The sequence below is a fragment of the Sinocyclocheilus grahami genome, unplaced genomic scaffold, assembly GCF_001515645.1.
Source record: "Sinocyclocheilus grahami isolate Dianchi unplaced genomic scaffold, SAMN03320097.WGS_v1.1 scaffold1323.1, whole genome shotgun sequence".
Classification (NCBI taxonomy): domain Eukaryota; kingdom Metazoa; phylum Chordata; class Actinopteri; order Cypriniformes; family Cyprinidae; genus Sinocyclocheilus; species Sinocyclocheilus grahami.
Window position 1 is genome coordinate 510,942 of NW_015506502.1, and position 14,733 is coordinate 525,674.

The window sequence follows — 14,733 nt, forward strand, 5'->3', positions numbered from 1 at the left end:
TGAAAATTTATGGCAGATTGTGGACGTACTTTTTACAAGGCTCCGTACAGTATCCAACAAAATCATAGACAAAAGCATACAATTTAATTAGTTTACTCAAAACTTAAAGTCATTTACTCACATTCATATTGTTCTAAACCTGACTTTCTTGTTTATTGTAAGAAAATGATATCGAGCATTTTGTCATGCTGATCTTTTCCTTAGAATGTACAATAAGTGAATAGTTACCCCAGCCATTTCTGCTTTTATCCACTACTCTGCTAAATATCCTATTTTGTTCCACACAAGGAAGAAAGCCTTACAAGTTTGGAACAGCATCAGAGTGAGCAAACGATTATAAAATTTTGATTTTTTTAGTGAAATATCCCTTCAAGTTAATACAAGAATTAAAAAAAAGGAAAAATACAGTGGTTGTCTTGAGAAGGGGTGGTAAATATTCCTGTGCATAGGGGGTGTCGACCTTTTCAAAGCTACTAGGTCATCTGTTCCATATTTCAGCTGCCATATTTGATTAGCTCGTTCCAAGAAACCGCTTGTTTGAACATGCTGGAAAAGGAACAAGCTTTTGTTCTTGACAAGACAAAATCGTTCTTAGAGGCGACAGAGGCCATATTGGTGTTTAACAACTGCCAGTTTAAAAGTGAGAAAAGACAAAAAGAGTACAATTTTGAGACAAAACCTTGAACAATGAAGCTTTGTTCTGTAATTTTTTATTCTAAATTATATTCATTGTCTGGGTATAAAGTCTTTGAGACCATGGAATTTTTTTGTGTGCAGTTCTCAATGCTTTTGAATTATTTGCTAAAATGCTGAGGGATTAGTTAATGGAATATCAGAGACTCCAGGGGACTGTAAGGGCATACAAAAAGATATATAAAAAAATAAATAGAAAAGTTTTTTTTTTAACCAAACTTACAATTAATAATTCTTTTAATAATTAATTCAATATTCCTTACTATTAAAAGGTTTGAAAATCCCTGGTCTATAGCATGTCTTTTGACAACACACAATAAGTTTTCAGTTACACAAAGAAAGAAAAAGGGAAAAGGAAATGAAAAATTTACAAAAATGCCTTTCATATGCTTTCATGGCACTTGAAATATACAGGTGCATCTCAATAAATTAGAATGTCGTGGAAAAGTTCATTTATTTCAGTAATTCAACTCAAATTGTGAAACTCGTGTATTAAATAAATTCAATGCACACAGACTGAAGTAGTTTAAGTCTTTGGTTCCTTTCATTGTGATGATTTTGGCTCACATTTAACAAAAACCCACCAATTCACTATCGCAACAAATTAGAATATGGTGACATGCCAATCAGCTAATCAACTCAAAACACCTGCAAATGTTTCCTGAGCCTTCAAAATGGTCTCTTAGTTTGGTTCACTAGGCTACACAATCATGGGGAAGAGTGCCAATCTGACAGTTGTCCAGAAGACAATCATTGACACCCTTCACAAGGAGGGTAAGCCACAAACATTCATTGCCAAAGAAGCTGGCTGTTCACAGAGTGCTGTATCCAAGCATGTTAACAGAAAGTTGAGTGGAAAGAAAAAAGATGCACAACCAACCGAGAGAACCGCAGCCTTATGAGGATTGTCAAGCAAAATCGATTCAAGAATTTGAGTGAACTTCACAAGGAATGGACTGAGGCTGGGGTCAAGGCATCAAGAGCCACCACACACAGACGTGTCAAGGAATTTGGCTACAGTTGTCATATTCCTCTTGTTAAGCCACTCCTGAACCACAGACAACATCAGAGGCGTCTTACCTGGGCTAAGGAGAAAAAGAACTGGACTGTTGCCCAGTGGTCCAAAGTCCTCTTTTCAGATGAGAGCAAGTTTTGTATTTCATTTGGAAACCAAGGTCCTAGAGTCTGGAGGAAGGGTGGAGAAGCTCATAGCCCAAGTTGCTTGAAGTCCAGTGTTAAGTTTCCACAGTCTGTGATGATTTGGGGTGCAATGTCATCTGCTGGTGTTGGTCCATTGTGTTTTTTGAAAACCAACGTCACTGCACCCGTTTACCAAGAAATTTTGGAGCACTTCATGCTTCCTTCTGCTGACCAGCTTTTTGAAGATGCTGATTTCATTTCCCAGCAGGATTTGGCAAATATCAGGATACGGAAAATATGTATGTGTATGAAGATTCTTACATTTTTTTATTCCATAAAAAATAACTTGACATGAGGGGGTGATTAAATAATAACAGAATTTTCATTCTGGGGTGAACTATTTCTTTAGTTAAACTCATCAGTCTGAGATGTCATTGCTTAAGTGCTCATAATTGCAGCTTTCCCCAATTTTGGCCAGCACTTGTTAAGTCGACGTTTATTAGTGCTGATGAGAGCTCATCAAATGCTCCATTTGGGATCCAGCTGTAGTATGATGAGGAAAGATGATTGCATGCTCTCATTTCATTCATCAACATTAGCCACAACACTGATCAGATATAACTCCGTTCACATTATGCACCGGCCATGTATCATTTAATAATGCAGAGGGACTGTCAAATAAATCAGGAGATAATGAAAGGAGGAAGAATATAATTGCTTAATGCTGTTTCCACTTGGGAAGTGTTACATTTCTAAATGACAGTGTGATCATTAATCTGTTTTTCAAAGTCAGTTACACTTAGAATAGACTTTAAATTCTAATATAGACACTGATTGTATTATTGATTATTGGTCTACTCTACCGTATGCCATTAGCTATACGGTCAAAGTTACTTAACCAGTTAATGCAGATAGATTTGTAACCCATTACGTCTTTTTCACTGTTCTCTCGATGACCAGAATCAGATTTAAAATGTTACTAGTACTGTAGTACTACCTTTAGTAGATGCTCTGCAGGAAAGAGCTAATATATTCAGCATATCCGTCCACTTTTTTAGCCGCCTTAACAGTATTTCTGATTAATTTTCTCCATAAGTATTTTTTCCCCATAGGCAGAAATTCTTAAAAAAATACCATAGAAATTCCAACCATAAAAAGTATTTACAAATCAAGAAATGAATAATGATTTGCAATATCACAATCCAGTGGAATGTCAGAAACTTGGGATAAGAAACAGAAAATTTCACACTAGCCTTGAAAACAACTGGGAACGTTTTATTGCTGGACATAGTTGTCAAGAGTGAAAACAATAACTGATGAACTGAAAAAAAAGAACACAAAATCAAAATTACAGCACACAACTCTTGAGCGCTGTGATGATAAAAAAGAATGAATATACATGAGAAAAAAGGAGGATTTGCAACTACTGCCAGCACGAATGCAACAAACCTAGAAGACTGCACGACAACAGCGCAACATGGTGAAAATCATAAATACACAATGAGACGCAGACTAAAAATAATTAATTGTGAGTTTCAGAAATGTGGTGGCAGTATGAATCCAATCAATCATCCACCTTTATTTTATGAGCTCTTGTAACCTTATTTAAATAGAAAACAACAATCAGTTGTAAAATAACATGGAGCATTGATTGTGTGGAGGGTGATTTCTACCAGTTAACGTCTTATGGTTTTCAAACATCTGACTCAACACCATCGAGACAGATTAACATACAATACTCTTCCATAATACTTTATGCAGGTACAGTTGTGTCCAAACGTCTGGGACCGCAGAGGTAAAATTCTTCTATTTTGCATTTATCCATTTTTTAATTTGTTGTCATAAAATAATATCATAGAATTAGTTTGTGTACATAAATGGAAGCAGGGAAATCTGACCCTTTGTCAGATTTGAAGTTAGACAAATTATCTTATCTGATTAGCAACATAGAAACCTTAAATATTTCTTCTTCATTGTTCACAATATTACTTTGTTTATTTGTTTTTTCTCCCCAAATCCCGAAACCCTCTGTTCATTTCCCTGCTTCAGATTTTCAATGTGTGCTCAGACTTTTGGACTTCACTGGATGAACTGCAATGAACAAAGGTGTTTGTTAAATTTGTACAGAAAGAGTGTATGAAAATGTCAAAATCAACTATGTACAATAATGAGCTACAAAGTACTGCATCTATGATGTAATAAAATATGTAAACATATTTATTGTTTGACACAGATGACTGTGACAACATGAAATATACACTTTTGTCTTCCTCAAATAAATTCATATTTCAGCCCTCCTTCAGTCGTCATACTTTGTTCAGTTGATCCATATGCGAATTGTGTGTAGCATATGACTTAAGAAGTTAAAATTAAAGAGGGATTCCTGAATTTATTGTTGAATGTCTCATTTTCAATTTGTAAAAGATGGATGCGTTTCAGTTGAATCTGGCTATACATGTCAGAGCTCAATCAGAATACAAATGTTAATAGTCCTTGACAGATACCGGAAGAGAAAAGGATGAAAAATAAAAGCAGAAACGAAGGAAAAATGAGTATAATACCATTTAAAAAAAAAAAGAAGTAATTTTTCCACAGTAAACCCCTGAAAAAATAAAAAAATAAAAAAGACAAACATACCATTTGTTTAATGGAACACTTCTCCAGCGTGGGTTCGAAAAGTACTGTTTTATGGCAATTTTTCCCACTTTGCATCTCCAAAACAACATCCTCTGGTTCTCCTCTTTGCAAAGATATCAGTACTACATCACACACATCACATGCATGTCCAAAATCATGACCATTACCCATGATCATCGTTGATTTGTACAGGGTTACAATGGACAAGGGCTGCTTTGTTTTTTTTTCCCTTCGTCTTTTTTTACACCAAGGATTTTGTACCTCAGAAAGTCACTCGAGGGATAACAATGTAACAATGAGATATTTTACACTGGCGTTGTCCCACAAACAGACAGAAAGTAAGGTATCAAGGTCCCCAGAGTCCTATTTGCCTTCTCCCTATGCTTACCGTATGCTTAAGTGTGCTTCAAATCACATAACTTGGAAATGGGTTCATTTTGACTCAATGTGTTTGAGTTCTTAAAGGATTTTCTGTGTAAAATCACTGTTTTCTGTTCAAGATTTCTCAGACGTTATTCTGTCTATGTTTTGTCATTCAGATTTTGTTTTATACATAGTATTCCTTGTCCTTGTCTTTGGGTCTCTTGTTGCTGGCACCTTTAGTGCTGGGCTGTTTGTCTTTGACTACTGTGCCATTATTCTGTGCGGAATTGCTGATGTAGTTCCGTGTTTCATCTACCTGATAGGAGCCCTCGTCCCTGTTCCTGTATTTGTACATGGCATAGAGGAGAATGAGGATGCACAGGGCGGCAGCAGCGACGATACCCACCACCATACCCGTAGTGCTGCTGGACTCACGTATTACCTCAGAGGCACCAGGAGGCACTCTCCTGATACCTGGCACGGTGGGCAGAGCACTAGGGATGGTGCGCAACATGGGCTGGGTGATGTACGGCCCCCTCGGTTTGGTGCCGTCCATGTCGAAAGAGGTGGGGAGTGGTAGTAGCACTATGTCCGGTTGGGGTTTGATCTCACGGTTGTTCATTTTCCCAGCTGGGATTTTAGGAGCGGTCTCAGATGTGACGGGTGATGCCGCTGAGCTCCTGAAGTCAGGCAGAGGCGGGATGGCCGTAGTCCTGCCTGCCTCAGAGGCCTTGCTAGGTTTAAAGTCCTTTACTTCCCACTTGGGCGCGAGAGCTTTGTAGCCACCTTCGTAGGTCGACGTGGTCAAGATCTTATCTGTTACCAGGGAGAAGGTGGTGTAAAAATCTTCATCGTCAGTAGGGGGGAGGCTAGAGTCGAAGGCCTCCCCAGAGCCAAACCCCGATATCACCAAGCCATCACCATCATCACCATCATCATCATCATCACAATCATCGCTGCCTTGGTCCGACAAGCAAGGTACCCCCGCTTCGGTGGCAATTGACAGGGACTCTTTGGTGGTCTCAATAATGGTGAGGACGGGGTGAAGGGTCGGGGGAAGGGGGATGAAAGGGGCACGAGTGGAAACAGGGGGGATGTCTATGGGATCCTCAACTAGAACAGGGATAACTAACTCCCCTCCTGGCAAGCAGAAGAAAAAGAAAGGAAATTAGTGTCCATTCAACTTTGGCAGCTTGCAAACAGGCAACTGTACATGACCAATTAAAGCAAAGCAAGAACATCTGGAAAGAAATATGACAAAAAACACTCGTCTAAACCAATGGCCAAAACAAACCAAGAAAGAACTGAAAGAGAGAACAGAAATGTAAAAATGCGAGGTAAATTTATCAAAAGGCTTGAAGGGACATGCAGGGTCTTGAACTTTCTTTTTGGCATACTCTGTTTAACGGACCTCTACGTAGAACACCGATCACTCAAAATTATTGCACCCCTGCAACTCAGAGTGACTGATACAAGCAAACCATGAACATCTTTGTATTGCTACGTGTAGATTTGTGTAGAAAGGTTAAAATACAAAACTGAGCCGATCCGTTTTGAGCAACTGCTCACGTTGTGAATTCATTTAGGAAATGTATGTCTAAGCATCCTGTTGGATCAACGAACATAAGACCAATGAAGAGCGTAATATATGGAACACTCCCAAAAAATACAATTATTGTATTGAGATTTCTAATTTTCTGAGCGGCTTATCAAGACTGTAGAGAAAATCACTTTATTTATTTTCTCTTTCAAGTCTGTCACACTTGAGATGAAAGCCAATTGCCTTTTGACAGTTCTTATAAAATTGCCACAATGGCACAAGTCATATGACAGTTCAACAACACCTGAATGCTTTATGTGAACACTATGTCATACCATATACAATTCGCATCACTCAATTTGACAGAGACAGTTTACTTTTTGAGAACAACAAACACATTGGGCTTCACTGAAACAGACTGAATTTTAGTTAAAATGTAAAACCATTTTAGGTAAACTTGCGTTCAGCTTGATTTACTGAATAAGGCCCAATGTTCTTATGATTGATTTACACAAACATGTTCTGGTTGTTTTTTTCTTGAAGGAGATCTATTATAAATTGAACTTGTTCTTGAAGATTTTTTTTTTTTTTTTTACAAGTCATACATTCAGATGGTGGTTGAATCTGCTCAAACTTACGCCAAGGTGGCTTTGCTGATTACAAACAGAGGGCACTATAAGGCAACACAGGTCTCAAACAATGGACCAAAAGAAATAAAAGGAGAGGAAAGAAAAATAAAAGCAATGCAAACAATGGTTAATGGTTAGAGCAAAGCACTAGAAACATTCACAAACCAAATGCATAGAGTCAAAAAGAGAGTAGTAAAGTACATAAAAAGAAAATTAGTCAAAAAAAAAAGCCCATAAAACAATTCATTAAAAGGTGAAAGCATACCATCAGTTCTGTGACTTACATCAACAAATTGCCCGCAGGATTTTGGCAGGAAGAAAACATTTACAAAAAATTAAGAAAGTTGTGTAAGAATGCTTGGGGATAAGTATGGTTAATCTGTAATGATTTAATTAGGCAATCAATTTATCATCTGATTTTATCATATTTTTTTCTTAAACAAGATGATACAGGGAGGCAACGACACATACATTCACACCATGACATGAAAAATAACTTCACCATTCTGCTCATTTGTTCTTTTTTGATAAATAAATCCTTTTCTCTTCAAAAGAAAACTGTACATTTTCTTTTTTTAACATGATTTTGCTTTGAAGTATCTACAGATACATATTTTCTTTGTTATTTTTTAAAAATGAATTCTTTAAACAATTGAATGACTGTACATACTGTACCATTGCTAAGAGAAGAAGGGGAGGGACAAAAGAGAGAAAGAGGGAGGGAGAGAAATAGAGAGAGAGATAGAGATAAGAGAGAGCGAGAGGGAGCGAGAGAGAGAGAGAGAGAGAGAGAGGGAGAGGAAGGCCTATGAACAGACTAGGTAGGAAATGACATAGATGGAAGTGAACGTGTACGTCAGTTGCCATGTCCATGTAAGGGCGGTACGAAGCGGTCGGGCGGCAATAGAGCTTTGGGCTGTAAGGAAGGGATGGGGATATACAAACAATGAGCATATACATGCCCATCTACCAGATCATATAGCACTCTCAAGACTGACACTCTTACAGACCCTAAGCTGCAACTTCTGTCCCATGCAGTTTCCATTTTTTTTATTTAGATTTCAACAATTTAGAAGTCAGATTTCAAACTGGGAAAAATGTTGATCAATATTTAACTGACTTTGAACATTTGGAGTAGATAGTGGTGAGGAATTAGCATCTTGTTTTTTTTTTTCTTGATAAAAATGATGTGTATGTATATATATATATATATACACGTATATATATACTGTATGGCTGTATATACAGGTATACAGTTCTCAAATGCTTTTAAATATTGACCAAGCTAAACAAGAAAAAAAGAGAGAAGCTAAACAAGAACCAGTATAGAAATAATAATAAAAAATATACCAATGTATTATTATTTGAACTTTGAAGGAGAATTCCATCCAAAAACCATTACCAGAGATATGCTGAGAGCCAAACATCTGGACCACTTCATACTTCATACACTTCATACAAACATCAAACAGACAGCTCACGGTCATTTTTTATTACTACTTAATTTTAGGTTTGTATAAAAACATACACAGAACTGATTTTAAAATCCAAGTGTTTGTTTGTTCCAAAATGTTCCAAATGCCTCTAGTCAGCATACTGATTCGTGAAAACTATGGAAATGCAGCATTTTGGATTGAATTCTCTTTTGAATAATTTTATACAAAAACATTTAGATATACATATACAGTGGATAGATAGATATATACATATATAAATATACACAAACCAGAGGATATATATGTATACATGTATAAACACAAAAGCAATAAAAACACAGAAATAACTGAAAATTCTCTCACACTATCAAGATTAAAATAATCAGAAAGCACATAGTGAAGTCAAACAGAAGAGGGACACTGTACTGTCACCACCTTCGCAACTAATAATACCATTATTAGTTTTCTTTTGTAAATCTCTTGTTAGTAGCTTGACAGCACAAAGCAAGGATGTATTTCAGGAAAAGAGGGAAAATCACTTTTTTTTTTCTCTGCAAGGTGATATCATGCTTTTTAACAAGTTGCATTTAGGGAAAGTAGAAGCACAGCACTGCAAGCTGGGATCAGGAGGGCTGAGAACAGGGTTACAGGATATTGAGAAACTCATAGGCAAAAGGCTGTGGGATATTGTATACACCTGTACCAACATGAATCATACAGGTGAATCAACAAAATCTCAATACAAAGATAAAGACCTATTGATATTATGACCATTTGAGCATAATGTTAATCCTGAATGTATCAAGCCAATTTAGAACAGAAATATTTGGCAGAGATCATTGCATAACCAACAGCCGATCGCTCAACATTAATGACAATAAAGACTGTGGGAATTCCATAAAATGGCATTCGTATAAGACTGAAACCATTTAACAGATATATTGAATAACCATACTCTCTTAAAAATAAAGGTGCTTCAAAAGGTTCTTCAAGCGATGCCATAGAAGAACCATTTTTAGTTCCACAAAGAACCATTTAGTCAAAGGTTCTTTAAAGAACCATCTCTTTCTTACCTTTTTGTAATCTGAAGAACCTTCTTTCGCCACAAAGAACCTTTTGTCAAACAGAAAGGTTCTTCAGATGTTAAAGGTTCTTTATGGAACCATTTAGACAAAAAGGTTCTTCTATGGCATCATGAAGCACCTTTATTTTTAAGAGTGTAATACATTTACATAAATATATTCATGTTTGTATGTATGTAGTGCATGTGAGAGATTAATATCTTGTGTGCCTGACCATGGGTTTTTAATAGTTGATTATCTAGTGAGCTTCGTATAGCAACCAGCAAAAAGGTTGCTTTATCATAGCCTTGTTTACTGATTCGCTGGACCATCCTGAGCTAAATTAATTTATTGACTAAGTGATTTTAAAGGCTGCTTCAGATGATTTCATCAAGATGAAAGCATCTATTAAAACCACAGGCACAAAGACAGCACCACAGTGGATCCCCACGTGACCTGGTAAATACTTTAATCTTATATTAGCACTTCAACAAGCAATGATAATTTTCACAGTGTTTTAGTTCAGCGCAAACATTGTGTGCTTGTTTTAGGGGACTATATTTGTTTTGCAGAGCGGAGATAGGAGGAAATGTTCTTTGGGCTAAGCTCCATTACAAAGCAAACACTTCTACACTGCATTAAGCCTCCAGCTCAGATAGATTGCAGTGTTCTCTGCATTTGCTTACAGGAGTTAATTCTTGTAAACAAATTTGAAGGGCCACCCTCTTTCTCAGCTGTTAACACTCTCAAAAAAACAATGTCTTCTGTGCAGAACTTTCAGAGCAGAGAGAATGTGAAGCGAAATAAATTAACCATAACAGCTGACATTCACAGTAGTGCTCTCTCTCTCCTGTGTCCCCAACCAAATCCGAGCGTCCTCGGTATGGATATCCGTGTCTAAGCTCCGTGACCATTTTGCTTTCGCTGAGTCTTGCCAAACAGTGATGAATGCCGCAGGTGTGTGGGGCTAAACCTGCCTGATCCCCTAAAAGAAGAGTCTGTGTGAGCTGGCCCCTGTGCTTCAGAAAGCTCACTGTAGTCAAATCCTTTTGTGTCAGCCGTGCATTGTGCTCGACCTGCGACTGTTCTTCTCCTTCTCCTTCACCTCAGCCTCTGCTAACTCATCACCAGTGTAAGAACTAAAACATGTGGGAAAGGAGAAGTCCGCATAAGTGCTGAGGAAATAGGGGCAGGGCATCTCCGCACAGAGCTTGGGATACAAGAACTGGCTTTTATGACATATCATCAAAGCATCAGACTGGGCAATCTCTGAGCTCCGCTCTCCTCTGTTACAGTAAATCATGCATGAATTAAAGTAGTATGAGCTCTTTATCATCTGTAAATTAATTATTAAGTTAATAACATTCAACAACTTAAATACATTCAAAACGTAAATACATGAAAAAATTTGTTTTTGTCTCATGTCACACTGCCCCAGCAATAATGGTTGATTGTACCTGAAGTAATTACTTTTAGTAATTTTTTAAGGTGGGGCTTAGCATAGGGTCAATTAGGTTGGCCTTCCCAGTTGTGAGGTTTAGTTGCTGTGGTTTTGTTTTATCTAGTTTGTCTTTCTAAATGTCTCTCCAAGGGATCTTTTGGCTTGGAGTGTCACAGATTGCTGCAACTTCATCATATCATATCTCGATGTGACCCAAGGTGTTAAATTAATATCCTCAGCCAGAGGCATGCGACCACTGTCTGCTGCTCAATTTGTTGTATGGCCATTGAGCTAAATGTGTCAACTAAACCTTAAACTGATCTGAGAGCTTCTTCAAAGTGACAGCCGGCCCAATGGGGCCTGACTACACCAAAATTCAGCCCGTGTCAGTGGTTCAGTGACCCATTCCTCAGGGTCTCATGTTCTCTGTGCACCTCTCCATACTCTTCCTGATTGATGTCTTGCTTTAAAGACTGTTTTTCCATCTTAATCAACTGAGCCGATGACAGCATGATGAAACCTTAGGGATCTTACAACATCAGTTTTACTTTAAAAGACTCTTCCTTCTTGAACTACACTGGTGCCAGCTTTTTCCCCTGTTTGATTCAAACATCAAGTCCTCGGAATTGTGTCAGTTGCCTTTGTGCATGAGTTTGACTGAGTTTATTTTTAGTCTTCAGGGAAAGTTCACTCCTATGATCTATTCAGAACATAAACTTCATTTATTTATTGGTTATCCTAAAGCTGAGGTATGGATGTCAAAAATAGATTTTTTTAAAATATGCGACCCATATTAAACCATGTATAGGTGATTTCTTTCTATACACTGTGGCTGTGCTTCTATCAAAATACATGTAGGCTCATTGGAAAAACGTACCTCTAACTCCAAAAATGCACCTATAAACAATTCATTGCAGTTTCCAGATGAAATGAACACTCTCTACAGTAAAAACAACAACAAAAAAAACCTTTTATTTCACAAATTTGTATTACAGGGACAGATTATCGATTAATAAAGCACAATACTATATTATGACCTCAAAAAACACTTTTACTATTCAATTTATATGTATGGCTTTTCTGTTGTACACTTGTTCGGAAGCTATTCTGGTACAGCATTGCACTTGCAAGAAGCAACAAAATATTGTTTTGCAGAAATGTCACCACAGGCACGTTTTTCCAATGACCCCGGGTTAGCTTCTATGCACTATATTTGTTTAAACTTCATGACAAGCCGGTTGATTTGTAAAACCGATAATTTATTTGTTTATTTCATGTCATGGCAAACTGGCCTGTATTGCCACACTAGAATCACTGTAATATTTTAGGGATTATCTATCTTCAAAATTCCAATGTAATCCCTGTTTTTGGTATGAATGTTTTATTAGCCTTTTTGTGGAATTCCCATTAGTGTGTTTCACAGAAAAAATACAGGAAACAACAACATCAGCAAGACATCAGACAGATAGAGCAATCAACATTTAAAGACAACGACATCGGCACATAGACAGATGATAACAGCACACATGGTCAGCCTGTTAGCAAACTCATGGATGGAGAAGCACAAAAGATGGAGCCAGTAACACCCATGCAAGAGTCATGATGGAGATCTCCCATTGGGGATCAGTTATTTTGCAATCAATGCATGCGTCAAATGCGACTGATCAGTAGCAACAAATAGAAAAACAGATATACTTTGTGGCAATAAAAGTCTTTTTATGCCATCTGCATTCAAACAGACATGTCTATGCAGAAAGGCACAGAAATAAAGATGAGATCAGGGATGGAGGGGTGGGGGGAGTGGTCATTCTTTCACACACAACTTTCTTGAGACAGAATGGGGTTGCCTGCACAAGGCAAAAATAATAAATAAAACATATGATGGCAAGAAAAGATTTTGTTGCCTTTTATTTCCTGTTGTATAGAATGTGGGGATGTTTAATTTTAGCCGAATGGCACAAAACATAAAAATGAGGAAGAGAATTATAAAGTTTTTTTTTTCCAACCACCAAAATTCCATGCGGCACAAGATGAGGCGAAACAAGAGGATCAGCTTTAATCCTGGAAAATGGAATGATGAGGACATCAAAGAAAAAGCCCCCCAAGAGGGTAAAAAAGAGAAAATTCTTTGAAATACAGCAAATAAACCCAAATCACATGAATGGAATGTCAAAGAGTGGATACAGTAGGAAGATGTCAGATTCAACCAAAACAGAACAGAAAAGAAAGGATCATGCAAACTGTCCAAGAAATCTGAACTGAAGGTCAGACTGATGATGTGAATTTCTGTGTCAACATGAAATCATATGAGTGTGGTGGTTTGCGGCTAAGTGTACTCGTTTCGAATGTCAGATGAGAAAAAATGAAAGGTAACACTGGAACTGTCCCTTAGCATACTTCCTGTTGCCATTGAATTTGAGAGGACTTGGGGATGGTATTAGATTTAACACAGTTAGGGAGAATTTATCCAAAGCACAACTGTCTGCCATCAGGTTTCAAAACTATAATGAGCAGAGTGACCTTGTAAATTTGAGAAAAATATGCAGTAAAATTAACAAACAAATAAATAGGGGCCATCTGTAAAGTCAAAGGTAATGACGGACCATATGGATACTAACTTGCAAGGTAAACGGGTATGACACGCTTTAAAAATTCTGAAAACAAAACATTGTTTTTGCTGGAAGTCATTTTTACAACTGAAAATATAAACAATCAAAGCATGATGCCAGCAAACATATTTTTAATTGGTGTATTTAGGAGTGGAAGCTTAAAAAAACTGGTCAACACAGGACATATGTTTTGTGTAACATAGGGTGTGGTTTGAGGTAAATTAAAGGGCCTTAATTAGTGTTCTGATGACATTTAGAAGCAATTAAAGGCCCTTCGGTTAAGAAGTACCAGTACAGGGCAGCAGGAAGACCATCGGACTTTCATAAACCAAACAAGCCTTGCATCCATAATGGCCTTGTAAGCACTAAAATCAACAGCAGGGTTTCATATACTGCGATGGCTGACGGCAGGAGTCTGACTATTACAGCGAATCCCAATCCCATTTCTCTGAAAATGATGTTTTATCTTAACCATACCAATTAAAACGTCATAGTTATACTGCACAAAAATGTTTGTTTAACCTTGAGGAAACAGAGGCTATGTGTGGAGAAAGGTGAGCACAGAAATTCGAAGATATCTGTTCTCTATTAGATGTTTTAACGTAAGGCAAGCCTTCAATGTGAGGAAACAAAGGAACAAACAGGAAGGAGGAGTTGTTTCTGTTGCAGTTAGTCCGCTACACATCAGAAATCTCTATGCTCAAAGCATTATTATTATTTGATTTGTAAACAACTCAAAATGTATCATCTGTCAAAGACGCACACACACACACACACACACACACACACGCACTGCAAGAAATCCATTGTGTATAGGATTGATACATTTTGAAGCATCAGAGTGAACTACATGGAGTTTGATACTAATTTTGTACTTTTGTCATAAAGTTTGGCCCTCTGTTGATCGCTGAGAGGACAAAATTAGTATAAACACACAACCATGTTACTGACGTTCGACCCCATAATCAAGTGTAACTCTGAAACAGCCCAATACTTCCTGGATCATTTTATTCCATCACAATATCATTCGCATGTAAACTGATTCAGAGAAATCAGCCCACAGACTTAAATAGAACAGAATTTGGACACATAAATCACGTCTTAAAATGTATCAATGTCACTGCACAATAGACAACAAAATATCAAAGCAAGTGACATTTATTTAAATAATAATAGATATGCTG

At 37.3% G+C, this 14,733-nt stretch overlaps 1 protein-coding gene across 1 annotated transcript in view; it reads right to left on the reverse strand.

Moving 5' to 3' along the window:
- Positions 1-4,992: 4,992 nt before the first annotated feature.
- The window catches only part of LOC107569210 (neurexin-3b-beta), a 76,209-nt gene continuing 66,468 nt past the window's right edge, over positions 4,993-14,733 (reverse strand). Inside the window, exon 7 of the mRNA XM_016255231.1 lies at positions 4,993-5,973. Within this exon, the coding sequence (XP_016110717.1) occupies positions 5,018-5,973 (956 nt within the window). The 3' untranslated portion in view covers positions 4,993-5,017. The remainder of the gene's footprint in view (positions 5,974-14,733) is intronic.